Source organism: Globicephala melas, chromosome 3, assembly GCF_963455315.2.
Source record: "Globicephala melas chromosome 3, mGloMel1.2, whole genome shotgun sequence".
In the NCBI taxonomy this organism is placed as follows: domain Eukaryota; kingdom Metazoa; phylum Chordata; class Mammalia; order Artiodactyla; family Delphinidae; genus Globicephala; species Globicephala melas.
Window position 1 is genome coordinate 162,729,306 of NC_083316.1, and position 27,941 is coordinate 162,757,246.

General features: G+C 55.4%; 2 protein-coding genes across 4 annotated transcripts in view; one reads left to right on the forward strand and one right to left on the reverse strand.

The window, feature by feature from the left end:
* ADGRL1 (adhesion G protein-coupled receptor L1) overlaps positions 1-6,416 on the reverse strand; it is a 44,781-nt gene extending 38,365 nt beyond the window's left edge. For all 3 annotated transcript variants that reach the window (XM_030879851.3, XM_030879850.3, XM_060297059.2), the window contains exon 1: positions 5,933-6,416. The gene's annotated coding sequence lies outside the window, so the exon portion shown is untranslated. The remainder of the gene's footprint in view (positions 1-5,932) is intronic.
* Positions 6,417-6,716: 300 nt separating this feature from the next.
* Positions 6,717-27,941, forward strand: part of ADGRE5 (adhesion G protein-coupled receptor E5) — a 132,335-nt gene continuing 111,110 nt past the window's right edge. Inside the window, exons 1-2 of the mRNA XM_060297061.2 lie at positions 6,717-7,370; positions 13,104-13,279. Of these exons, the coding sequence (XP_060153044.1) occupies positions 13,264-13,279 (16 nt within the window). The 5' untranslated portion in view covers positions 6,717-7,370; positions 13,104-13,263. The remainder of the gene's footprint in view (positions 7,371-13,103; positions 13,280-27,941) is intronic.

Consider the following 27,941-nt stretch of genomic DNA (forward strand, 5'->3'; position numbering starts at 1 on the left):
CCTCTCCTCCACTTTATCCCTCTTTCCCCTCCAGATCTTAGCTGGGAAGCCCCCTCCACCAGGAAGCTCTCCCTGACTTGCAGGCCAACCGGGCACCTCTCTGACGCTCCTCGCCACAGTGGGTTGGTACCATGGTGGCCTGTGGTCCATTTCCGCCCCAAGGTGTTCCCTGACTGGCCACAAGTCTCGCACTCACTCCAGGCATGCAGAGCAGTGCTGGCTCCCACGGGAGCCAGGGCCTGAGGCAGAGCGCATGGAAGAAGGCTCTGGGGCCCTCTGCTACCACCAGACTAGCAGCGAAAGGGCAGAGACCAGAGGAATGGGGACACGGTGCTCCGCAGGGCAAGAGCGAAGAGGCCCTGGGTCTCAGGGCCCTAGGTTCAAATCCCAGCTGTGCCCACTTTAGGCTGTGTGACGAGCCCCCCACCTCCCTCCTCTGCATTGTCTCTTCCCCACGGAAACGGGTTGAAAGTCTCACAACAGTGGTTATGGAGCTTAGAAGTGATACCCAGCAATCCTACGCGTCTCTTTTAGAGCACGTACTGTGTACCAGGCGCTGATCTAGGTGCTGGAGAGACAACCATGCACGAGCCAGACACGAAGAACAAACACTAAAGAGATCAATCCCGTGACGTACTAGTGTTGTGTGTATGTGTATGTGGGGGTGTCATGCAATCTTAAATATGGTGATGGGGAAAGGCTGGGCATGTCAGCAAAGCTCTGGGAAGCTGAGGGAGGAGCCACAGAGGTGCCCAGGGAGGAGAGGACTCGTGCAAAGGCCCTGGGGCTGGCCGGGGCCTGCCATGTTTGAGAACCAGTGAGGGAGCGAGCGCAGGGGAGTGGGAGGAGGTGAAAGGGACAGACAGCACCAGACTTGCCCCCAGTGGGGCTGTCCCTCTGCTGATGAGGGTACATCCAAGGATGCCCTGACCTCCACCACCAGGGGCAATGGGGCGGGAGGGTGGTGGTGCTCCAGGGTGGGGGTTGGGTACCTATGGCCTGGACACTGCCCACAGCCAACGGGCTAAAAATGGTTTTGCCACTTTCAAAGGGTTGAGAAGAAGAGGGAGAAGAAGACTGGTAAGCCCGCCAAAGTCTCCAGTACTTGCTGTCTTCACAGGGGGACTTTGCCGACCCCGATCTAGAGCAGTGCTACTCCCCTGGGAGGGCGCACAATTTTGCGCCTCCTCCCAGGCTGTTTGGCAATGTCTGGAGACGTTTTTAGGTGTCACAACTGGCGGGGGTGGGGGGCGGGGGGGATGTTCCTGGTATCTAGAGGGTTGAGGCTAGGGATGCTAAAATGTCCTAGGAGGCACAGGTCACTCTCCCTGCCAAGAATGACACAGCCCCAGCGTCAGGAACGCCACAGCTGGGAGACCCTGCCTGGGGTCCCTCACCTGTCTGCACCACCTCCCCAATCCTGGACAGGAGTAACCACCTGGCTGCCTGGCCCACCGGGTATTTTTAGCCTCTGAGGGAGAGGCCCTGGCTATTTTTAGCTTTGGGGGGTGGGCAAGGCTATTTTTAGCCTGGGTATCTATTTATTGCAATTTTTATCTTCCCCAAATTTTGGAGTTGGGGGGAGGGTGGCAGGGGGGCTTCTACTTGGCTAATTCCCCAGCGCCGGGACAGACCACTGAAACAAGGGTGGGGCGTGAGAGAGAGCCTGGGTTAGTGTTCCCACAAAGGAGGGGTTGCTCAGTCCTTGACCATGGCACTCCTACCCCTGGCAAGGGCAGGGGGGCCCCACATTACCCTCCAGGCTCTAAACCCTATATGCATGCAGCCCTGCAGGGGAGCCGCCTGCCCACACTGATACCCTCACACACAAGGGCACCCATGAGGCCACCTCAGGGAGAGGCCGCACAGGCGTCTTCATGGGACAGGTGCAGAGCTGGCCTGGTCTGGCCCCTGGTGGGTAGCCCTGGGTCCCCCAAAGGGACCGGGGTCGATGGGGAGCCCTCACTGTGCAAAGCCTGGGGGGAGTCCCCTGGGGGTCTCCAGTCCTTTGAGAGGCCCCCTCCCACTTACTCAGCTAAGAGTTCTTGAGCACCTACTGTGGGCCAGGCATAAGTCTAGGCACCTGACATCTGAAAGCAAACCAAGTAACAAATTCCCTGAGCACTTGGATCCTGGTCGGGGAGACAGACGATAAACAGGCACAATATATCAGGAAATCACAGAGTGTGCGAAAAGCCGTCCGCGCGACGGAAAGTCAGGAGGCGGGTGGGAGGCTGCAATTTTAAACAGGTTGCATGGGTAAAGGTTACTGAGGAGGTGACATCTGAAGCGGGTGAGGGAACAAAGTCTTTGCAGATGTCTGGCTGAGGGGTCCAAGTGAAGGAGCGGCCATTGCAAAGGTCCTGGGGTAGGACTGCGTTTAGGAGCGGTGAGGAGAGAGCGGGTGAGGGGGAAGAGGTGACAGGGAAGGTCATGCAGGTTTGGACCACAGGACACCCCACGGGATTGGGATGTGCTGTGGTGCCAAGACGCAGGGGCTGCTGTTTTCCGAGTCAAGGGCTGCCTCTCCCCAGCTGGGACTCTGGCCCTTCTGGATGGGGAGACACAAGCCTTCTCCCCCACTGCTACAACAGGAGCCCCTTGACTGAAATCGCTTTTGTCACCGGACTGTGTGCTCCCTGAGGACAGGGCTGGGGCACTGTCCCCACGGCGTCCCCAGCACAGCGCCTAGTGAAAAGACACTTGGCAAATACCCACAGATTTCATGAAAAGGTGCACCCAGCCTCGCTCCAAGGAGCCCTACATACATACACCTGGGAGCATGCCTGCAGGGGCCCACAAGATGCAGAGAGCTGCTCACACACGGAAACACACACACACACACGCACGCACACGCACACACACACTGCCAGTCCCTCTGCAAAACTCACAAACACGAGTACAGAGGAGACCCTTACGAACACAGGACCAGCCTGTCGGACACGTGGCCGGCTGCACACAGGCTCGTCCAGGTCACCATCCCAATCACACAGAACGGGTACACACAGGTGCGGACAGATGTGTTAACAGAGGACTGGATTCCAGGGGCAGTGGGAGCCACTTCCAGACCTCTGTTCAGCGGCCCCCTCCCGCCTGGGACCCCACTTTCTGTTTCATCAGGGTGGCCGAGGCGAGAGCTGGGAGGCGTGCCGGTGCGGTCAGGTCCAGCTCCGGACCCAGGGAACCCCCATCTCAGAGCACCCCGCCCCCCGCCTCCCTGGAGGGTCTGGAGGAGGGGAAATGTCTGTCGTCTGGAAATTGAATCCTCGAGAGGAGCCCACACAGAAACCAGAGCCTCCTGTGTGTCCTTGGCCACACGTCTGGCTGGAGAGGTAGGAGGGGGCAGAGACTGAAAACTTCAGCTCCCCGTGGCCAGAGGGTGGGGACATCAGGGATCCCTCTCCTCCTGTTCTCCATCACGGGCACCCATTCTGGGGCCAAGCAGCACAGCCTCCTGGGATCGGCACCCCCACCCCCAGATGCCCAGGCTGGGGCTGAAGCGCCACACTCTCTCCTGCCAGCCTGGGCACCCAGGGAGGACGCAGATGCCAGGCGCAGGCAGCAGGCAGCCCCGCACATGCAGGTGGACCCCAGGCCGGGACCAGATCGCTTGATGCGAACAGACTCCAGAGCGGCCAGGGCGCCCGCTGGCCCCTCCCCCACTGGCCGGCAGGGTCCTCCTTGGGCCCCCCCAGGAGAAGAGGCTCCCCAGGGCAGGCTGAGAATAGAAACCAGGCTTCGAGTCTCCTGCGTTCCACCTCCTCCCTGCAGGCCCCACAGCCCAGATGCGCTGGTCCCCAGCTACCTGCCCTCCCCCAACCCCGGGCATCGTCTCCACGTCCAAGGGCAGACATAGCACGGGTGATCCTGCCTTAGGCCAGCTCCCCACGAGTGGATGTTGGGATGGGCACCCCCTGGAGTGAGGGAGGGCCTGGTAGGGCACTGGAGAGCAGGAGTAACACGCATGGGGTGAGCTAAGGCCCCGTGGGAGGCCAATGAGGAAGAAGAAGGTGGCAATGCCAGCAGAGGGGCCGGGCACTCACATGTGAGCACACACGTATGTGCTCGGTGCGTGGGGGCCACTGTTGCCAGCCAGGGATCGAATTGGTTCCCTTTTCTGCTTTCCAGATGATTTTTTCATCTCTGTAATTAATGGGCAAGTCAGTTCTGAACAGCATGGCAGGCAAATTGCTAGTTAGGAAGATCACGGATAACTTTCTCGATATGACAATGAAAGTTGTATTCCTTCTCTTAGTCTCCCTGTTTTCATCCTACTTTTAAGCAATACATTTGGCATTAGCGGGAGGGGAGTGGGGAGGAAGGAGAAGTCACCTGCCCCCAGAGCTGGGGCCTGACCCAGGCCGACCCGGAGTCCTGAGCCCCTGGCCATGGAGCAGATGGAGAGGATGAGAGACGGGGACCCTCCGTGGGGCACCCTGACACCCCGATGACCGATTCAGGGCATCAGGCCTAGGAGACCACGTGGAGGGCAGGGAGCCCCCCAGGCTGCTAGCCAGGGTGAAGGAGTTGGGACTGCGGTCAGGTTACAGGCTCATGCCGGTCCTTGGGTGCTGGAGAGGGGAGCAGAGATCAACGGCCTCTCCCCAAGGAGGATTGAGATCCACAGGCCCAGAGCAGATAGCCACTCTCAAGCGTAGTACCCCACACCTATCCTCACACTCCAACCCCGTCTCCTCGATGACTCCTGAAGCAGCTAAGAGAACAGGGCAAGCAGAGAGAGGGAGAGAAAGAGAAAGAGGCGGAGAGACACCCAGCCATCTTGGTAGCCATTTTGAGCCCCTCCCCCTGCTTCCCCCTGCACACCACATGTTTGGAGGTGGGCAGCGGAACCCAGGCCTTGGGTCCTGCAGAAGCCGGGAGGAAAGGGGGCCCTGTTCTCAAGGCTGGGACGGAGGGACACCCACGCAGCTGCCATGACTGTGGGGGGGAGAGGTGGGGGAGGGAGGAGTGGACTGCGGGGGAAGGTACAGTGAGGTGCTGGGTAGGGATGGGGCTGGGTGCTGACCGAGACTGGGAGACTAGGGACAGGGATGTGCGTGCGGGCTGTGTGCAAGCAGGGGGCTGGCTGTCTTCAGATGGGTGCCAGAGGTGCACTGGAGAAATGCCTGTGGGGCCACTTTTTGGCCAGGGCTGGAGCACACACAGCGCTGCCCACCCTCTTCTGCACGGACTCCGGTCACAGGACCCTCAGATGGAAAGATGACAGTTGAAACCCCCAGGCTTTACCCAGTGAACACCTGGGAGAGAGGGAGGGCTTGCTCTCAAAGCCCGAATCCGGGTGGATTAAACCCAACAGCTTCCCACGCTTAACCGGGTACCGCGGAGGGATGATGCTCTCGGTGGCTACAGCCGGCCAGACACCCAGACAGACCCCTCCCCATCCCCCGCGCCTCTGCCTCCCAGAGAAAAACAACCCCCAGCCCGGCATCCTGCGGTGCCAGCCCCCAACGCGGCTCCTCTGGGGGCCGGGGCCCGCGCGCGGCGCGCACACGCACCCTCTCCGCTCACACCCAAACACCTACACAAACAGGGCGCCAAGCACCCGCGCGCACACGCACCGGGGACACGCAGGCACCGCCGCGCCGCTTCCCCACAAAGGCTGGCGCGCGCGCGGGCACACGCAGCCACGCGCGGGCACACTCGCGGTCCCCTCCCCCCACCGGGCACCCCGCGGCCGCGCATCCGCACCCCCGACACTCCATGGGGGCTGCCCCTCCCGGTCCCCTGGCCGGTGCGGGTGAGGTGCAGGCCGCCCTCGATTCTCCTCGCGCTCCTGTGCGGTGACCCGCGGCTCCAGCATCCCCTCCCCCTTCCCGGCTAGCACAGGCCCCGGCTCCCACCCTCCCTACCTCGGCCCACACACCTGGCCCAGGTACGGCGTCCCCCTCGCCCTGGGCCCGCAGACACTCACCTGTCCAGCGCCGCTCCGGGGTCGGCTTTGCGCGTCTCTCCTGCGGCTCCGCGAACCCAGGCCCCCCGCCCGGCACATCTCCCGGAACCGGGGCGGGGGTTAAACGGGCGAGGGTTGGCGGGGCCCAGCACCACCGCCACCAAACAAAAATTAAAATTAAAAAAAAAAAAGCGGATTACACAGTTCCAAAGGCGGCCCCCTCGCGGCAGCGGAGACTCGGGGCTGGGGGCGACCGGGTCCGCGCCCCTCCCAAGGAGGGAGGCGGCGGAGCGGGGGCGGTGTCAAAGCTCCGGGGGCTGGGGCGAGGCGGAGCCCCCCGAAGAGGCGCTAGCAGCTGCCCGCATCTCCCCCGCAGCTCCGCGGCCCCGACGGAGGCTGCACGTGTGCGCCCAGGCGACTTCCCAGCCCCCTCCGACGGTGGCAGCCGAGGGGTTAACGGGGCAGCTGGGGCGCCCCTGCAGCCCCCCGCCGCCCGGCGGCGCCGCTCCGGGGCCCGCGGGGCCCCATCCGCCGGGGCCTTCTCGGCAGACGGCGGGGCGGGGGCGCCGCAGCGACTACAGCTCCCGCGCCGACGGCTCGGGCTCCCCGCAGTGGCCGCAGGGGGCTCGGATAGGGGGCGGGCGCCGCGGAGCTTGAGGGGGGGCGCGGCTGTAGGCAGGCGAGGCGGTGTCGCGCCCCCGGGGTGGCTGAAGGGGGGGCGCCCAGCCGGGCCCGTGGGCACCGCAGGACGCGCGGACAGAGCCGGCGCCGGGCACCAGCAATGACAAGCCGCCTGCTCACCCCTCTCTCGGGCGCACCAGCTCCAGGAGGGGGGCGCGGGCGCGCATAAAACGCGGCGCGGAGCCGCCGCCCAGGACCGGCCGCAGCAACCTGCCCGAGCGCACCGGGGGCCGGCCCGAAAACCCGGGATGGATTTTACTCCCCTTCACCCCCTCTAGCCCCTCTGGAAAAACGGGGAGAGGGAAGGAGACGAGCTGGATCCCGGCGTTGGAACGGGAAGTGGGGGAGGGGAGACAAGCTCAAGGAAGACCCGGAGCGGATTTTGCCTGTAGCGAAGTAACGGAAAGGCGCCGAGCCCGGTGAGGGGAGAAATGGGAGAGATCTGGAAGGGGTATGCAAAACCCGGGTTGGATTAGATAGAGATGGGAGGAACGAAGGGAGCTGCGACAGGGCCAAATGCACCCGGGGCACGCAAATTTCGGGCCGGATTCTTCCTCGGGAGACGGAGTAATGCGTCATGCCTAATGCAGTGGGAACAAGCAAGACCTGGCCTAGAGTTCCCAGACCTGGGCTCGCAGGGGCCTCCAGGAGGGGGCTGCTTAGCGGCTGAGGCGCGTGGGCCGTCTTCCTGGCAGCTACGTGCAAGAAGGAGGGGCAAAAGGAGGGATGGACTCGAACACGAAAGGATCCGGAGCGCTGGCTGCACCGAAGCGGGCAGGTAAAAGCGGTTTCACAATCCAGGGGTGATGCGGAGGGAATGCAATGAGGAGGCCGCTACCCTGGGAGACCAGACCTACAATGAAAGGCGAGGGAGGGCCGCAAAGCCAGGACTGGAATATGCGGGATGGGACAAGACCCCCAGCAAAAGATCCCTGGCAACTGGACAAGGGCTTGGAGCTGACCGGGCCGGAGGAGCGGGGAGGGGGGGTGGTGTTAGGGGGAGGTTAGTATCTATATAAACACCTCAAACGTCTCGCTTTGGGAGGGGGTCGGGGGAAGGGAGAAAAAAAATTGAATTTTAGGTTCTCGGCAAGAGCAAAAACTCGGTACGGATTTCCACAGCCTAGCAACTGCACTGCAGCCGGTGGACTTGAAGAAGTAGGGCAAGGAACCAGCGTGTTCCTAGGCATCTGGCCGAGTGAGGCGAGGGGCAGGTTTCAGGCTGAGGCTACCGAAGGGAGCCCTGCACCGCTCCCCCACCCCGGGGTGGGGAGGACAGTCCGACTTGGCTTAGATCCCCGGAGCCAGAGCTGTGACTGCCAAGACCCACAGTGGGGACTATAAAACCGGGTCCCGGGCCAAAAATAGGCACTTGGGCAGAATAGACAGCTCAGTGCAAGGTGGGGGCTGAGGAAAAACTGGAGGGGGGTGGCAAGGATCCTTGAGGGGGGCGGGTACGGGAAGGTCCTGAGAGGTAAGATCCGGTGAGGATCTCGGGAGAGCGAACCTGGAAGCCTGGCGTTTTATGAAAGATGGGTGCAACGCGAAGACTGATGGGTGGGGAGGAGCAAATCCCTGGCTTGGATGCTCGGGGAAGGGAGTCCATCCAAGGGAGGCCTAAATAGTAAACCGGCCAGTTCATACAAAGTCCGGGCTGAATCTTGGCAGACACAGAGCGGGCAACAGTGGGGGGAGTAGGGCAGACAAGTCCCGATCTGGATTATAGAGGAAGGGGACTGGCTGAGGATCGGGAGGGGGCAAACCCTTGCCTCTACCTCCAGGGAAGAGAATGCGTTATCACCCCAACTTGGCTCTGCAGAATGGGTGGGGAATCGGGAAAGAGTGTGGAAGTAGCAGCGGGGCAGGTGGCAGCGTGGTAAATACACAAAACTTGGGGCAGGCTAGGATGGGAACTGTGAATATCTAAGAAAGCCTGAAGGGAACATCTGCAAGTGAATGAACCTGTCCCCTAAGAATCCCTTCCCAGAAGCCTGTCCTGGTGGCTGTGGCTGGATTTAGGGAAAGGCAGAGACTCCAGACTTCCAGGCTGGCTGGGTAACCAGGGGCTACCTCTAAGGCACCCACCACCCTCCGGCCCCTGCTGTGGGCAGCCATCGTTTCAGGGCAGGGATTCTTATAGCCTGGAACCTGGGCCAAATCCAGCCCCCAAACTTCAGGGGTGGACAGAGTGGGTGGGCTACCTTTGTTCCTCCTTCACACCCAGGGTTCCCTGGCTGCAGACTTTGGGCCTTAAATCTGGGTGACCCGGCCCATCAGCTGGATCTGAGGGACCAAATACGTATGAAGTTGAGGTTGGTGGCTGCGGAAAGGTTGCACCAACCATCTGTGGTTGGTGCAATACCAGGATGGGAGGATGGGGGAGGTTCCACGTCTCCACACATCAATTTCCCACTTTGAGGCATCTCGACAGCACCTGGTAGGACCCACGGAAGGCTTTGGGGTGCTGGGGAGAGGGGGCGGTGCCACAGGGGCCAACCAGGAACCCTCCCCCCACATCTACACAGTCAGCTTTCTATAAACCCAGCAGGACTGAAAGGGGGAAGAACGTGCATCTCAGGGAAAGCTGAGCATCTCCAGAGCCCTCTGGCTCCAAGCCTCCTCCCACCACTCCACCCTCAGGTCCTAAGCAGTCCACCCACCTCCCTCTGGGGAGCAACCCTGGGAATCTATGAGGGTGCCTGGGAGATGGCTCTAACTTGCATTCTTCAGTGGCTGCGAGAGGCAGTGTCTTTAACTTATATCAGGGTAAGGAGTGACATGCTTTAAGAAACCCCCGGCTCAGTTTGGAAAAATCCTGGCCAGGACGCCCTCCCAGCCCCTCCTATTTCTCCCAAAGCCCGTGGTCAGCGGAGCACCCCTGGTCGTGGCCGGGATCAGTTCACTAGCCTCCATTCCATCTCGGTTTTCTGGCCTCACGGGCGAGGGGCTCACGAAACGAAGGATAAGTAGAGGCTGGGGGCGCGAAACAGCCCCAGCGCCTCTTCTCTCCCAAGACCCTGGGCTGCGCAGTCGCAGTGGAGGCCGCGCCAGCAGCCCGGCTCCGGAAACTAACGCGTCCGCGCGCGCGCGCAGTCTCGCCCGGGCTCTGAGTGCCCAGCACTGCGCGTGTCCGTCCCCGCGCCCAGGACGCCCTACTCCCTACTACCAGGGCGCTCCTCGCTTCGGGCATCCTACCTTGTGCCTCGGGATTCCCACGCCCAGCGTGACCCGCGCCTTGGATACCCAACGTCCTGTGCATCCTGAGCCTGGACGTCCCACTCTTCTCTGCACCCTGTGCCAGCAAACCCCCGCACCCAGGTTGCCCCACGCCTAGGACACGCCATGTAGCGATCCCCCGGCGTCTTGGAGACCCTACATTCTGCGCACCTAGCACCTGGGGCACCCTGTACTCAGACGTGGGTGGCTCTTTTCACCTGTGCCCTCTGCCCTCGCCCTGTGCCCTCCATGTGTGATGTGCCCACTGCTTCAGGCTCTTATGCTGACCGTCCTGGGCGCTGCGCTCCTCCACCCTCCCCTGTCCCCAGTGCTCTGTGTCCTCTGTCTCAGGCCTGGCGCCCTCAGTCATGGGTGTCCTACCTTGGGTTCCTTAGGTCCGGTGTGTGGCGGGGCTGGGGGGTGGGTGAGGGGCGCAGACCCAGAACACGTGCGAGGGGGGAGCGGGGCTTGGGGTTGGGGATGAAACACGTTCGTTCCTGGATTCAGGAACAACGCTCAGACCTCCACTGCCCAGCAGGCGTCCCCAGCCCGGCTTTTCCTAGAGCCCGCTCGGCACAGGATGTACAACCCTGAGGGTCTTCTCATCATTCGGTTCGTGTATTCATTCCTTCCATTTATTCTTCAAACACAGAGGACCCCTGACAGCCTTCAGTGTGGCCGGGTGCTAGGTGCTGAGAATGCCCTAGTGGCCTGGCAGCAGGACTGGAGGCCCTCTCAGGGTGCATCCCCATCCCGTGCGTAAGGCAGCTGCAGAAAGCACGATGGAAGTAGCTCTGGAAAGTGAGCAGGGGGCTAGGGTAGTGGATGGTGAATCTGTCCAAGCCTTGAGGGGAGGATGGGTGGGGTTCTGTGTGCCCCTGGCTCTCCTGGAAGCTCCCTGTACCCCCATCTTGGGCAGTGACTGAGCCCCGTTCTGTCCTATGCCTTCACTCAAATGAAAAGCCAGGTAAAGTGGTCTCAGAATTGAGCTGGGGGGATATTGCGTGGGCGGGGATTAATTCCAACTGCTGTGTTTGGGTGTGGGGGGAGGTATGCATTCAGTCAACAAGCATGTATTGGGCTTCCCTGGTGGCGCAGTGGTTGAGAGTCTGCCTGCTGATGCAGGGGACACAGGTTCGTGCCCCAGTCCGGGAGGATCCCACACGCCGCGGAGCGGCTGGGCCCGTGAGCCACAGCCGCTGAGCCTGCACCTCCGGAGCCTGTGCTCCGCAACGGGAGGGGCCACAACAGTGAGAGGCCCGCGTACCACAAAACAAAAAAACAAAAAAACAAAAAAACAAGCATGTATTGAGCACCTCCTAGGTGCTGGGGGCACAGCAGTGAACAAGGGAGACAAGCTTCTCTGTTCTTGGGGCTGACATTCCAATCAGGAAGACAGATGAGAAATCAGACAAAAGATACAGGGTGTCAGATGATGATAAGTGCTATGGAAGGAAATTAAGGAAGGAAGACAGAAATTTTGGATAGAGGAGGTCAGGGAAGACCTCACTGAGAAGGTGGTATTTGGGTAAAGACCTGAAGAGATGGGAGGAGTCATGGGGAGATCTGGGGGAAGGGGGTTCCAGGCAGAGGGAACAGCCCATGTAAAGGTCCTGAGGCAGAAACGTGCTGAGTGTTCAAGGATCCATGAGAGAGCCTGTGTGGCTGGAGGGAGGGAGTAAGGGCAAAAGGAGGAGGAGGTGAGGGTAGGGAGGTAATGGGCCAGATCGTGCCGGCCTAGTGTGCTTTGGGGAGAACTGATTTTTGCTTGGAGTCAGCTGGGAGCAATGGAAGATTCTGAGCAGAGGAGGGATGTGCCCTGACTTAGATGTTCACAGGTGCCCTCTGGCCCTGGTGGGGGAACAGAGTGTGGGGGTCAAGGGCAGAAGTTGGGGGACCAGGGAGGAGGCGACTGCACTGGTCCAGGTGATCAATACTGGGGTAGGAGCAGGGAGGTGACAGGAGGTGAGCACCGGGTGGATTCTGGGTGTACTTTGAAGGTGGAGCAGATATATGGGAAGTGGGATGCAAGGGAAAGAGGCAGGTCAAAGCCTGTGGCCTGAGCACCTGGAAGGACGGAGACCCTCGAAGGAGGGGTGGTTTTGGAGGTTAGATCCAGGAGTTACATTTGGTTTAATAGATATTCAAGTGGAGGTGTCTGAGTAGGTGACTGAGGAGAGCCCCAGGCTGGCTGAGAAGTGGACCGAGTCTCATTTAGTCTTTATTTTTTGGCTTTTTAAAACAGCTTTATTGAGGTATAATTCACATATCATACAATCTACTAGTCTTTTTTTTTTTTTTAATGGTTATCTTTATTGTTTTTTATTTTTTGCTGCACCGCATGCAGGATCTTAGTTCCCTGACCAGGGAAACCTGTGCCCCCTGCAGTGGAAGCATGGAGTCTTAACCACTGGACCACCAGGGAAGTCCCTCATTTACTATTAATGATCTCCCCGTGAGGTAGTTACTTTCTCCCCATGTTACAGAAGGGAAAACTGAGGCTTGCCCAAGTAGTTAAAAAAATTGAAGTCAGCTTCTGAGTAGGACTGCCTGACCCAGGACCTCGCTTGGAGCCGCTGCCCTGCTACTCAAGTGTTGGTGGTCGCCTGGCTCCCAGCCTCCCTCTGGCTCATCCATTCATCCTCAAACACCAACAGATGGAGGAAGCGAATACTAAGCTCCAGACAGGGCAAGCACTGGGAGGAAGCGAATGAGGCACTTCCTGGGCCACAAAACTTAAGAGGATGTCAAAAAAACTCAGCGATCAAGAAAAATAATATTGCAATGCAATAGTTAAGAAACCCAAAATTCATGTAAAAAATCCACACTGACCAAAAGAATCAACTTTTAAAATAAAGGCAGGGCCTTCCCTGGTGGCGCAGTGGTTGAGAGTCCGCCTGCCGGTGCAGGGGACGCGGGTTCGTGCCCCGGTCCGGGAAGATCCCACATGCCGCGGAGCGGCTGGGCTCGTGAGCCATGGCCGCTGAGCCTGCGCGTCCGGAGCCTGTGCTCCGCGGCGGGAGAGGCCACAACAGCGAGAGGCCACAGCAGTGAGAGGCCCGCGTACCGCAAAAAAAGAATAAATAAAGGCAGGATCAATATGAGTGCCGTATGGAGCCACACTGGAGCCTGAGGGGAAAGGGAACGTCGGGAAAACTGGTGCTCTCTTCTTATTGAAGATTTTGACATTTTGTTCATCATGAATTTTTGCATGAATTTTTATTTTTTTTTAAGTATTGCATTAAAATATGCTTTCTCTTTTTTTGCCTCACCCTGGTCCTGACACTGGTTCCAGGCCCTGTTTTGGAAGCTGAGGGTATGATGGTGAATAAGAGACACAAAGTCTCTGTCCTCCTGGAGCTTGCACTTTATTGGGGAGGCTGGTGATTCACTAGTAACAAGAAGAAAATTTCAGAACGTGAACAATCCTATGAAGGAAAAAGCAATGAAGAATCATGAGATGGGATGTGGGTGAGTATGATTTAGGCTAAGGTGGCTGGGAGGGTTGTGCATGTGGAGACATTTGAGCTGAGACCTGAAAGCGGAAAGCTCATCATGTGCAATCTGGGGGAAGGGTGTTCCAAGAAGAGGAAACAGTAAGTGCAAAGGTCCTGTGGTTGGAACAGACGGGACAATTTGAAGAGCAAGAGGGCCAGCTTGGTGGGACCACCAGACACAGCCTGAGAGGCTGTAGGGAGGGTCTGGATTAGATTCTCAGTGACAGAAGGAGCTAAGGGAAGACTATGATCAGGGGGATGGCATGGTCTTATTTGAACATGTAACAGGTCATAGGATCAATAAATACAACATAGAATTACCATATGACCCGGCAGTTCCACTCTTAAGTACCTAAAAGAATTGAAAACAGGTACCCAAATAGATACTTGTACACCAGCGTTCACAGCAGCACTATTCACAGAAGTTTGAAGATGGAAACAACCCAAATGTTCATCAATGGTTGATCAGATAAATAAATGTTGTATAATCATTATTCACCCGTAAAAAGGAATGAAGTTCTGATACATGCTACAATGTGGATGAACCTTGAAAACATTATGCTGAGTGAAAAAAAATCAGACCTAAAAGGTCATGTATTGTATGATTCCATTGATATGAAATGTCCAGAACCAGCAAATCCATAGAGACAGAAAGCAGATTGGCGATCGCAAGGGGCTGGGGGAGGGGGGAGGGCAAGTTATTGCCACTGAATACAGAGTTGCCTTTTGGGATGATGAAAATGCCTTGGAACTAGATAGAGGTGATGGTTGTACAACGTTATAACATTGTGAATGTACTAAATGCTACTGAATAGTTCGCTTTAAGATGGTTAGTGGTTAATTTTGTGTTTTGCGAATTTTACCTCAATTAAAACAAAATTATAGAGAGGATTTGAGAGGGAGCCGGGAGACTGGGGAGATGGATTTCACAGACAATGCAGGTGAGGGCGATGGAGGCCTGGAACAGGATGCTGGGGAGAAGTGGTCAGATTTGAGGCATAGGGTCAGAGCCAACAGGACGCCCTCCCTCCATGCACCCCCCTCCCCCATCAGGATTACTCAAATGTCACCTCTTTTTTTTTTTTTAAGAGGTTGGGGGTAGGAGTTTATTAATTAATTTATTTATTTTTGCTGTGTTGGGTCTTCGTTTCTGTGTGAGGGCTTTCTCTAGTTGTGGCAAGCGGGGGCCACGCTTCATCGCGGTGCGCGGGCCTCTCCTATCGCGGCCTCTCTTGTTGCGGAGCACAGGCTCCAGACGCGCAGGCTCAGTAGTTGTGGCTCACGGGCCCAGTTGCCCCGAGGCATGTGGGATCCTCCTAGACCAGGGCTCGAACCCGTGTCCCCTGCATTGGCAGGCAGATTCTCAACCACTGCGCTACCAGGGAAGCCCGGGAAGCCCTCAAATGTCACCTCTCGATCACGCTATTGAAAACTGCAAACACTCCACCATCCTCACTCCCGGAAGGCAAGAGTCCAGGAAGCCTCCCCCGTCCTGTCTGACCAACAGCAGGCAGGCAGCAATGGTGGTCCATTCCCACCAACTGGGAGGGGAGGCCAGTTGGGCTGCGCTTCCCTCCCCGGCCGCTAGGGGCCGCTGCCCCGCTGCTCTGTGGCCGCCAGGTGAGGAGGCCCCGCCTCTTCTCCACCAGGTGCGCTGGAGGCAAGTCCCAGGGGCCAGGGGAGGAGGGTGAAGGGCGCAGGGCCGGGGGAGGAGTCCGGGGTGAGGGGACGAAGTGCGGGTGAAAGGAGAGAGCTGAGCGTGTCCGACTTGGGGGCTGCTGAAAGTGGGGGAGAAAATAAAGCCATGGGGAGGTTGGAGGAGTCAGGTAAGGAGCAGAAGGCGATGGCTGGCTGAGTGCTTGGGAGAGAGGAGGGGTGAGGAGGGAAAGCTGAGGGGTCTGGCCGAGGGCGGGGGTGGGGGGTGGAGGTGGGGGACTACCGAGGGCGTAGAGCACAGTTGGTGGAGGGAAGACAGGTGACGAGTCAGGGAGAGTCCTGGAGGTGAAGGACGTGACTGGGGGACATTTTGACAGTGCATGGGCGGCTGGGATAGTTGGGGGGTGGGCCTGGCCTGTGAGAAATTAAGGATCCCAGGGAAGGGGCCCTGCATTTTGCCAGCCATTGCTGGTATAGACTGTGGGGGGGGGGACGGGCGAGGAGGGTAGTTTCTCAGGCCTTGACCCCTAGGGCCAGCAATGGGGAATGAGCTTCTGAGGAGTGATGTGTGCATGTCAAGCTCTGCCTAGGAACCCAGCTTCCTCCTGCAACCAGGCAGGAGGGCTCTCCCTCTCTCTTCTTCATGCCCCATGCCCCATGGCCAGTATTCACTGTGCATTGAGTTGGGCGGTGGGCAAATGAAGGAGACAGATGCAGCCCTTCTTGACTGGGAACTGGTAAGGAATCCACGATGTGAGGGATGGAAGACAGTTAGGGGCTGTGGGAGAGTTCAAGCTGGAAGTGCTACCCAGCCAGGGGGCTCAGAGAAGGTTGCCCTGGGGAAGTGACCTGTAAGCAGACAGCAGGAGTCCACCAGCTGAAGATAGAAGACCCTGGTCGTCTGGGCAGAGAGGAGGTTCTGAGGATGTTGCCAAGAAAAATGCCAGCAGGGTCCAGGCTGCAGTAGGGCAGGAGGAAGGTAAAAGGTGCTTCCCGAACTTGCATGAGCCCAGGACAGGGGCCTCAATGCCGGATGCCGACAAGGGAAGAAAACCAGAAATGCGGCAGGTGTGAGGCAGCGAGGAGGGAAGGTGACAGCTGTGGGGAGCTGGATATGCACCCCCTTTTAAGCCGGCAGCCGCTTGCTACCACTCAGCTTCAGCTGAGAGCTACTACATGGGAAGTCAGGCTCGGAATTGACAGAATAGATTCTTCAAGAGAGAAGTCAGGGGTTTTGTGCAAAATTCCCTGAGCTTGAACTCTCACAGACTGATCTACTAATTGCTGTCAATTGCTCTGACCCAGCAATTCCATTCTTGGGTTTATTCTCAATGGGAATGGGAGCTTCTGCCACCAAAAGGCACATACATGAATGTTCATAGCGGATTCATTCACCATCGCCAGATGCTGGACACCGGCCATGTGACCATCGACTGGCAAATGGAAAATTCATTGGTGTATACTCATTCAATGGAATATGGTGCAGCAATGAAAAAGAACAAAGTATGGGGACTTCCTTGGTGGTCCAGTGGTGAAGAATCCACCTTACAATGCAGGGGATGCAGGTTCCATTCCTGGTGAGGGAACTAAGATCCCACATGCCACGGGGTAGCTAAGCCCGTGTGCCACAACTACTGAGCTTGGGCGCCTCAACTAGAGCCCGCGTGCCGCAAACTACAGAGCCCACGCACTCTGGAACCCATGCGCCACAACTACAGAGCCCACATGCCCTGGAGCCTGTGCACCACAACTACAGAAGAGAAAACCCACATGCCACAACTAGAGAGAAGCCCGCGCACCACAATGAAGAGCCCACACGCCACAACGAAAGATCCCGCATGCCTCAACGAAGATCCTGCATGCTGCAACTGAGACCCGACGCAGCCAAAAAGAAAAGAACAAGGTACGAACTCATACACAGCCCTGGGCATGAGGCACATGACACAAATAGGGTTCACTGCATGATCCCATTCCCGTGACCCTCAAGGATGGGCAGAAGTAATCCGTGGAGTCGGGGGAGCCCAGTGTCTCCTAACTTTGGACCACTGACATCTGGGGCTAGACGATTCTTTGTTGTAGGGGGTCTCTCCTGTGCATTGCAGGATGTTGAGACGCATCCCTGGCCTCTCCCCACTAGATGCCAGTAGCATGTGCCTAGTTGAGATAAATGTCCCTTGTGGGACGGCGGACACAACCACCTTCAGGTGAGGATCACTGGGAAAGTGATATTTTGAGGCAAGGCACTCACCCCAAAGTGGCCTTGGGGAGCTCTCGAGGGACTGGCAAATTCTATATCTTAAGCTATGCTAGTGATCAGGGTGGAACATATTTTCAAAATTCACAGAACTGTATTTTAGAAGTATGTGCTTCACAATAAAGGAGTGAACCCTACCACATGAATGACCCTCAAAAACATGATGCTGAGTGAGAAAAGCCAGACACAAAAGGCCACAGATTACACGACTCCATTTATATCAAATGTCCAGAAGAGGCAAAGCCACAGAGACAGAAAACAGATTAGTGGTTGCGGGGGGTGGGGGTGAAGGGAGGGGGTCATGGAAAGTGGCTGCTGATGGGTCCGGGGTTCCCTTTGGGGTGATAGGAATGTTCTGGAATTAGATACTGGTGATAGTTGCACAACACTTGAATATACAAAAATGCACCGAAGTGTACACTTTAAATGGTTCATCTTAGGTGAATTTTAACCTCAAAAAGAAATTATAGTTTTAAAAAAAGCGTTAACCCAAACAGGCTGAACAGAACGGGTCCCTGGGCCAGCTTGGCCCTTTTGCAATGGAGGGAGGGGATGGTAGGAAAGTGAGGTAACAGTTTCTGTCCAGAGAAAGTGCAGAGCCAGGAGCTTTGGGCCTTCCTGGCAAGGGGAGGGCTGCAGCCAAAAGTATGTCTCGGCTCAGGGGAGCAGTCTCTCTTAACCCAACCTGTCAGCCCTGGAAAGAAATTGCAGGCAGGTCAGAGGCCAGCCTGTGAACTGTGGAAGGGAATGCAGAGTTCTGACACGTGGAAGAGAAATGACAACCGCTCAGCTCAGCCTGACGCCGCAGAGGGCTGCTATACCCCCACCACAGTACTTGCGGGGTGGGGGGGTGTTCTCTGTGAGCCGGGGGGCAGATGGGGGCTCACCCCAGCTCTTCGGCAGCTCACAGAGGAGCAGAAACAGAGGGCCATTGGGTGACATTTGGACCTATGCGCCCCGTAGGTGGGGCTGGGGGTGGGGGAGGGAACCACCCACTGTGAGCCAGAGGCCAGGGGCCAGGGGCTGGGCTTCCAGGCTCTGCGTCTCCACTGGCTTCAAAAAACTGAATGAATGAAGAGAGAAAGCAAGAAAGCTAAGGGCTCCAGAAGCTGTTGGGACCTGGCTGGTGGGCCAAATGGCGGCCCCCACAAGATATGTCCACCTAGAACCTGGGACCGTGAGCTTATCTGAACACAGTGCCTTTGCAGATATACTTAAGGCTCTTTTTTTTTTTGCGGTATGCGGGCCTCTCACCGCTGAGGCCTCTCCCGTCGCGGAGCACAGGCTCCGGACACGCAGGCTCAGCGGCCATGGCTCACGGGCCCAGCTGCTCCGCGGCATGTGGGATCTTCCCGGACCGGGGCACGAACCCGCGTCCCCTGCATCGGCAAGCGGACTCCCAACCACTGCGCCACCAGGGAAGCCCTAATTAAGGCTCTTTTGATGAGACGATCCTGGTTAGGGGAAGTCCCCAGTCCAATGACAAGTATCCTTAGAAGAGAAGGGGCAAAGACAGAGGAGAAGGCCACGTGAAGACAGAGGCAGAGATTGGAGTGATACAGCCACAAGTCGAGAAGCACCAGAAGCTGGAAGAAGCAAGGAAGGATCTTCCCTTAGAACCTGTGGAGGGAGCACCACCTGGCTGACATCTTGATTTCAACTTTGGTCTTCAGAACAGTGAGAGAATAAATTCCTTAGTTTAAGCCACCCCGTTTATGGTCTCTTGTTACAGCAGCCCTAGGGAACTAATACAGGCCCTGATATTCAATTCTCTGAACATTTACAAAGCCCCTGGAAGGCGTGGTACAGTGGGGAAGGCAAACATTTGAATAGATCACTCCAATATATATATATATATATATTTTTGGCCATGTGGTGAGGCTTGCGGGATCTTAGTTCCCCGACCAGGGATTGAACCCAGGCCATGGCAGTGAAAGCGCTGAGTCTTAACCACTGGACCACCAGGGAATTCCTGGGATCACTGTTAATGGAGGAGCGCATGGAGGGATGGACATCCCATGGGGTGGAGGACTGCCTGGGAACTCTGCAGCAGAGGTGACAACAGAGAGCTGGTGACAACACACACCTATAGAGGACAGCAGGTAATATAAACATGCTGAGCGGCCAGGTCAAGAAGACAACTGCATCAGCAGTAGCACAGGTGACCTTCAGTTCAGTGATGGGGGGCAATAAGGAGTGGTGAGGACTGTGGCAAAGAACAATAATAATTGCTAACATTTATCAGCACTTGCTAAGCCCTCTCCTTACACAGTATTAACTCATTTACCCTTGCATCAACTCTAGAGGCAGGTATTATCCCCATTTACCAGGTGGGTTAACTGAGGCATGGAGGCTATATCACAGTCAGGGCCCTAGGCAGGAAACAAAGGGCGCATTCAAATTGGGTAATTTGATCAGAGTTCAACGAAGGGACGAATTTATAAAGCATGGACAGACGTAGGGAACCACAAGGAATAATGCCACACCTTGGGCTAGTAGAGGGGGGAGGGTTAGCACACTTAGGTCCGAGAGGCAAGGGGAGGGAGCAGTTGCCATAAGCCGGAAACACCACAGGCTGCGTGGATGGGGAAAACCCGTGACCTCGAGCGACAGGGACACAGGTGGTCCACAGAGGCCACAGGGTGAGGGACCAAACTGAGGGACAGATATGTCTCTCACTTCCCCCCACCACCACCACCACAGGGGTCCTCATGGGCTGAATACAACCTGAGCCAGAGGACCCAGAAGGTTGTTGGGGTCCACACAGCCCAGCCTCCCAGGAAACCAAGCTAGGTGGAGAAGCCAGGAGAACTGCTTCAGGTGGGCAAGCAGAAGATTCCAGAACAGGAAGGTTGAGTGGTTCCGTCTGGGTCCAGAGTCCCCTTAGCTACTCACCACATGAGAGCTGGCAAAGCTGTGCTGTCTCCTCGGTGTGGGGCTGCCCTTACTGAGCGCTGCCCCTTGCGCTGGGCGTGTGCCCTCGGCTTCACAGAGGCCGTGTCTTTTGATGGAAGCCAGGAACACAGATTTTTATGCAACAATCGCCTGATATTTAAAAGGTGGCGACTCATTACAATTTTTAAGAACCTTGCATGGGCCAAGCAAATCACATCCGTGGGCTGGATTGGGCTCTGGGTGTCAAACTCCCAGTTTCAAAAGGTGGACGCAGAGAGGGCAAGGTATCCAGGTGTGGAAATGTTCAGAGGTAGCCATGCAAAGCATCATGGGTGAGATAGGGACCACGGATCATCCAGCGGAATTGACTAGAAAGTGCCTGGGTCCCAGGCGGCTGCGGGGTGTTAGGATGAAACTGAACAGGTGTTTTGGGTCTAGATTGGGAGGGGCCATTAGAGCCACGCTAACAGGTTTCAACTTTGAAGGAGAGAAGCCACTGATGGCTTTTAAACGGCCAAATGACTCAGTCATGCTCGCATCACCCCCCCACCCCAACGCTGGCTGTGCGTCAGGCTTTCTTTGGGGGTGGAAGTACCGTGGATCCATAAATGAGTGAAAAAAATGAAAGAGCGCCCTCCTTTGAGTGTGCTCACAGCTTGGCGGGGAGGGCAGACGCATAAATGATAACGTCAGAACATGATGCGCGGGGTAATGGTGGGTTAGCCCATGTCTGCGTGTATTTGACCAACTGCTGTGCGTTCCGCCATGGGGGTGAAGGGACAGGACATGGTACTGCTTTCGAGGAAAGAGGCAATGGATGAGGGAGGAAATAAAAGGAGAGGAAAATCCCTTGGGGGATTGGGGGAAGGGGCTCAGATCAAGGGGCCACCGACCCATGTGGCACCACAGGAAGTGGGCAGAAGGACAGGGCATCCTGGCTGGGTCCCAAGCCCCCCCTTGGCCCCTGGGGGCCAGCAGCCTGGCCCGCCTACTCCCAGAGTCGCCCGCATCGCACCAAGAACATACCCAGGGCTGACATGGATTCCTGACTCGGAGCCCGAGCAGGGGGAGAGAGGGGACGAAAAGCACCCATCTGTTCTCCCTCTGATGTAACGCGATTCTTCACCCAGTGCTTAAACCCGGCGCTTCTCCTCCCATTTCCTCTAGGCAGCCAGCCGCGGTGATGCGATATAAATCGTTGCAAATGGGTTTTCCCAGCCGGTCGCCGTGTTGTTTTAATAATGGTTCATTTTCTGCCCGGGGGAGGAAAATAGTCCGTCGAGAAATTGGGGTCTGGGTGATAATTTTGTGTGTGTGTGTGTATGTGCGCCTGGTGTCCCCCTCACGCCAGAGAAGATTCCAGAACATCCACTGAGATACCAAGTCACCTCTTGGGTTGGGTGATACCCAGAGCATCCCCCTCACCTGAACAAAGGAATTCCTCCAGCAACCTGGGCCCATTTACTGAGCACCTGCTGTGTGTGTGCCATCCCTGAGCTAGGTGTAAGGGACACGGTGGTCTCCCAGGCCTGGCCTCCCCAGGCCCACATTCAAGAATGGGGGGAGAGATTGACATTTAAAAATAATTGTGCAAAACTATGGGACTTCCCTGGTGATGCAGTGGTTAAGAATCTGCCTGCCAATGCAGGGGACATGGATTCTGAGCCCTGGTCCAGGAAGATCCCACATACCGTGGAGCAACTAAGCCCGTGCGCCACAACTACTTAGACGATGCGCCGCAACTGAGCCCAAGTGCTGCAACTACTGAAGCCTGCGTGCCTAGAGCCTGTGCTCTGCAACAAGAGAAGCTACCGCAATGAGAAGCCACTGCAAAGAGAAGCCCGTGCACTGCAATGAAGACCTAATGTAACCAAAAATAAATAAATAAATAATAAAAAAGCAATAATTGTACAAAACTATGTAATTACAATCATGGAAACTGTTCAGGAGAGAGTGAGTGTTGTGATGGAATCGATAACGGGATTTTTGGCATAACTAAGGCCCCCACCCACTGAGGAAGAGACCCTTAAGCTGAAACTTGGAGGACAGATGAACAGTTGCCGGCGTGAAGGCCATCCAGGTTGGGGGAACTTCCTGGGTAAACATCTTTTTTTTTTTTTTTTGGCCCTGCCACGTGGCATGTGGGATCTTAGTTCCCTGACCAGGGACCAAAACTGTGCCCCCTGCAGTGCTGCAGTGGAAGCGCAGAGTCTTAACCACTGGGCCACCAGGAATGTCCCTTGGGCAAACATCTTTTTTTTTTTGGCTGCGTTGGGTCTTCATTACTGCGCGCAGTTGCGGCACCCAGGCTTCTCATTGTGGTGGCTTCTCTTGTTGTGGAGCATGGGCTCTAGGCACGTGGGCTTCAGTAGTTGCAGCATGCAGGCTCAGTAGTTGTGGCTTGCGGGCTCTAGAGCACAGTAGTTGTGGTGCACGGGCTTAGTTGCTCTGAGGCATGTGGGATCTTCCCGGACCAGGGCTTGAACCCGTGTCCCCTGCATTGGCAGGCAGATTCTTAACCACTGCGCCACCAGGGAAGTCCTCCCCTGGGCAAACGTCTTGAGGCTTGAAAGAACATGGTGCAGGCTCAGACCCAGGAGAAAAGTCATGGGGTCCAGTGAGGTGAGGGCTAGGTAGGTGCCAAGGAATGGCGTGTATCAGTGGCCAGAGACTTGGGAGCTTTCACCCTGTTTCTGGACAGAGAGGTTTTCTCCTGTACTGAGATGTAGCCATGACTGTCCTGTGCATAGTCAACCTTTAGTCTCAAGGCCAGTGACGGTCCTTGTTTTGCTGATTTAGAAACAGCAGCTGTGGGAGGCCCTCCCCATCCCCAACCCTGTTCCTTTCCTTCCTGTAGTGGGTTGAATGGTGACCCCCCCCAAAAGATATGTCCACATTCCCACTGCAGAACCTGCAGATGTGAACTTATTTGGAAAGAGGGTCATTGCAGTTATCATTAAATTAAGAATCTTAAAATGAGATCATCCTGGATTAGGATGAGCTCTAATCCTTAGAAGAGAAGAGAAAGGGAGACACAACCATAGGGGAAAAGGCCATGTGAAGTTGGAGGCAGAGGTTGGAGTGATACAGTCACACACCGAGGGACACCCAGAGCCATCAGAAGCTGGTCCGGGCAAAGAATAGATTTTCCCCTAGGGACTCCAGAGGGTTGCCTTGATTTGGGCCTGATGACACTAATTTTGGGTTTCTGGCCTCCAGAACTGTGAGGGAATACATTTCTGCGGGGTTTCTGGTTTCGTTTTGCTTTGGTTTTGTTTTCTGTTGTATTTAAGCCACTCAGATCTGGCTATCTGTTACAGCAGCCACAGGAAACGAATACATTCTCGGTCCCCAGCAGAGCATTCCACGAGCTGTCTCTCCTCCCCGGCTCTAGATCCTCTTCTCTGATCCCCTCTCCATCCCACTCCAGTTGGGCTTTTGTCCCTGCCCAGCCAGGGAAAGGGCTCCATCCTGCCAAACTCAAGGACCTTTGCTCAGCCTCCAGGACGGTATGCTTCTCGAGCTCCCCTTCCACCTCCCCGACTGCCCCTGACCAGTCTCTTCTGCTGATTCCTTCTCATCCCCTGTCCTTAATATTGCACAGAGAGCCATGAGCTTGCCCTCTTCTTTCCTGTGTCTACAATCAGCTCCCTGGTGATCTTGAACAGGTTTGAGGACTTAAATGCCACTTATATCTGACAATGTTATCTTCCAATGACAGCTCCAGCTTGGGCCTCTCCACTGCCTTCAGCTGCCCCCCCGGGTGTCTCCCCTTGGAAACCCGGTGGGTATGCCCAAGTATCACGTCTGAAACAGAACTCTTGACCCCTCCACTCACCCCAGACCTGCACCTCTCCTGTCTTCCCCAGCTCAGTTAATGGCAGCACCACTGTTCTCCATTGGTCTAATGGGTGGAATAATGCCCCCCCCATTTCATGTTCACCTGGAACCTCAGAATGTGACCTTGTTCTTTGCAGATATCATCAGGCAAGGATCTTGAGATGATAGATATTGGATCTAGGCTGGGCTCTAAATCCAACGATAGGTGTCCTTCTAAGAGGAGGAGAGGACACACGGAGAAGAAGATGGAGGCAGAGATGGGAGCGATGCAGCTACAAGCCGACGAAAGCCAAGGATGGCTCACAGCCACCAGAAGCCAGGAGAGAGGCAAGGAAGGATTCTGCCCTGCAGCCTTCAGAGGGAGCACGGCCCTGCCCACACCTTGATGTTGGACTTCCGGCCTCCAGAACTGTGAGACAATATACTTCTGTTGTCTTAAGCCACCACGTGTGTGGTAATTTATTACAGGAGCCCTAGGAAATGAACGCAGTTGTGTTCTCCAGAATGAGCTCTGAGACACCTTGATTCGAACGCAAGTGATTTACCTGGAAGGCAACTGCAGGAAGCACCGGCAGGGGAGAGGGGAGGGGAGACCAAGGAGGGAGGGCACCCAGCAAAGAGTGTATCCATTTGCAGATTATACTGGGACACTTAGGGCTTAATTCCCCCCCGCACCCCGAGACCTGTGGGGCACACACCTCAGAGTCATCTCATGTGAAGGATGAGGGAGCTGGGTTATGTCCATTGAATGGATCTTCCAGAATGTCTGGTTACCCCCAGGCAGGTCTGAGCTGCCTCTGCAGCCAGAGAGAGCTGTCAGGCAAAGGGTTGCAGGTGCCGGCGATATGGCGCCATTGGCCTGATGTGCATAGTGCGGGCTCTAAATGGCTCCCGTCAATCTCCACCCTTGTGTGGTTCCTTCTCCTTGGGTATGCGTGGGACTCTATGACTTGTTTCTAACCAACAGGATGTGGCTAAGGTGGGAATTCCCTGGTGATCCAGTGGTTAAGACTTTGCCTTCCAATGCAGGGGTGTGGGTTCCATCCCTGGTCGGGGAGCTAAGATCCCACATGCCTCAGAGCCAAAAAACCAATACTTAAAACAGAAGCAATATTGTAACAAATTCAATAAAGACTTTAAAAATGGGCCACATCAAAAAAAAAAAATCTTCAAGAAGGAAAAACAAAAAGAATGTGGCAAAGCTGGTGGGATATCCCTTCCAAGATTAGGTTACAAAATGTCAGTGACGTCCATTTTAGGTATCTTCTCACTCTCCCTCTCTTGCTCGCTCTGAGCAAAGCCATCTCCATGTTGTGACCTGCCCTATGGAGACGCCCACATGGCAAAGAGCTAAAGGAGGCCGCCTCTGACCAATAACCAGTGAGGGACTGAATCCTGCCAACAGCAAGTGAGCTTGGAAGCAGATCCTCCCCATTCAATCCTTCAGACAAGACCACAGCCCTGGCCGCCATCTTGGTTGCAGCTCTGTGAGAGCTGTGGGACCCCTGTGGGACCTCTGTGAACCAGAGGGACCCAGCTAAGCCACACCTGGATGCCTGAGTCACAGAAACTGTGAAATAATAAGTGCACGTTGTTTTAGGCCACTAGGTTTGGGGATAATTTGTTACGTTGTGATGCTGCGTGCCAGAGGGACATGAGGGAAGGCACATGAACACTGACTGGTAAACCATCTACTTGATTGCCCTAGACTTCTCCCTTACTCTCACCTCTTACATCCAGTCCATTAGCAAACTCTGTCAACTCCAACTCCAAAATCTATCTTGAATCCATAGACCTTTCTCCACCTGTACTGCCACCAGCTCATGCCAAGCTATCCTTGTCTCTCACTTTCATCAAAGCCTCTCCTCCCCACCAGTCTCCATCCAGCTGATTTGCTACAGCCAGAGAGGCTTTTGTATTCTAAATCAGATCCTGGAACACAGTGGGTGCTCAGTAATGATGGAGTTAAGTTAGGTGTCTAGTCAGGCTATCTGGGTCTCTCATATCCCCCCATTCAGCCCTTTTCCCTTCCTGTACCTACATAAGGAAGGGAATGATATAAGGGGAGAGTTCTTAGTCCACCAGTGCTGAACTTCTGGCCCTGGGGGCAGCTTGCTGGCCTCACATCTTCCTCCATGCACACGCTCAGCTAATGCTGTCCACCCATGCATGGGACCAATACTCATTAAGCACTTACTGTGCATCTGACTTCTGAGTATCTGATAGGCATGATCTCATTTAATCCTTGAAATGAGCCAGAGACATCCTGAGAAAGAACAAAGCCAGAGGTATCACATGTCCTGATTTCTAACTATATTACAAAGCAACAGGAATCAAAACAGTATGGTCCCGGCATTAAAAAAAGACACGTAGACCAATGGAACAGAATTGAGAGCCCAGAGATAAACCCATGCATATGTGGTCAACTACTATTTGATAAGGGAGCCAAGAAGAGTCAGTGCAGAAAAGACAGTCTCTTCAATAAATTGTGCTGGGAAAATAGGATATTCACATGCAAAAGAATGAAACTAGACCCTTCTCTTACATCACTGGTAAAAATGAACTCAAAATGGATTAAAGACTTAATCCTTCATATACACACTACTGCATATAAAATAGGTAACTAATAAGGGCCTACTATATAGCATAGAGAACTCTACTTAATACTCTATAATGACCTATATGGGAAAAGAATCTAAAAAAGAGTAGATATATGTATAACTCATTCACTTTGCTGTACAGCGGAAATTAACACAACACTGTAAAGCAACTATACTCCAATAAAAATTGTCAAAAAAGACTTAATCCTTGAAATGGCCCTACCAAGTAGGACTGCCATTGTTCCTCATTTTACAGTTAGAGAAACTAAGGCACAGAGCAACCAAGCCATTTACCTACAGGTGACTCAGCCAGTCCCAGGCAGGACTGGGATTTGGACCCAGGCATTTTCAACACAAGCATTGGGGTCTTCATTGAGACCCATGTGTGAATTCTCTTGCTTACAACCAGAGGGGCATTTCTGAGTGCCCAGGCACCTAAGTGGGTTTACACCCCTTGGTTTTTTTTTTTTTCTTTCTTTCTTTCTTTTTTGTCCGCGCTGTACAGCATGCAGGATCTTAGTTCCCCCACCAGGGATTGAACCACTGCATTGGGAGCACCTGCCCCCTGTATTGGGGAGCATGGAGTCTTAGCCACTGGACCGCTAGGGAAGTTCTACACCCCTTGGTTTTGTCCAGGAGATGGTTCTGTCATGCTGGGCTGCATTGATGAAAGGGCCATTTCTTGCCCTCAGGGAGGTTCCTGGCTTGCTGGGGAGACAAAGGCATCCATAATCTTAAATCCACAGGAATGACAGCAACCACCTAAACCTGCACTGAGGGCACCCTGGGATGTGTTAATTCTGCCTGGGGAGATTCTGGAAGGCTGGAAGGACTTTGCAGCATGTGGAGTGATGCCATGCCCATGGGCGGAGGACCCTTGTTATCCATCTTTGTGCCCTGAGCCTGCAGAGAGTGCTAAACATACCCAGGAGTGGGCAATTTGCTCCAAGTCACGGAGCTGAAAGCCTGAGTGGGCCTCCTGCATTGTATCCTGCTGTGTTCGACTCTTGCATTCATTTCCTAGGGCTGCCATCACACACTACCACAAACTGGGGGTTTAAAGTAATGGAAATGTATTGTCTCACAGTTCTGGAGACCAGAAGTCTGAAATCAAGGTGTCGGCAGAGCTCCACTCCCTCTGAGGTTTCTAGGGGAGGATCCTTCCCTGCCTCTGCCAGCTTCTGGTGGTTGCTAGCCATCCTTGGTGTTCCCTGGCTTGTAGACGCATCACTACAGACCGTCTCCATCACTACGTGGCGTTCTCCTTTCGTGTATCTGTATCTCTTTTCTTAGAATAATTTATTTATTTATTGGCCGCACTGTGCGTCTTGTGGGATTTTAGTTCCCCAGCCAGGGATAGAACCCGGGCCCTTGGTGGTGAGAGCACGGAG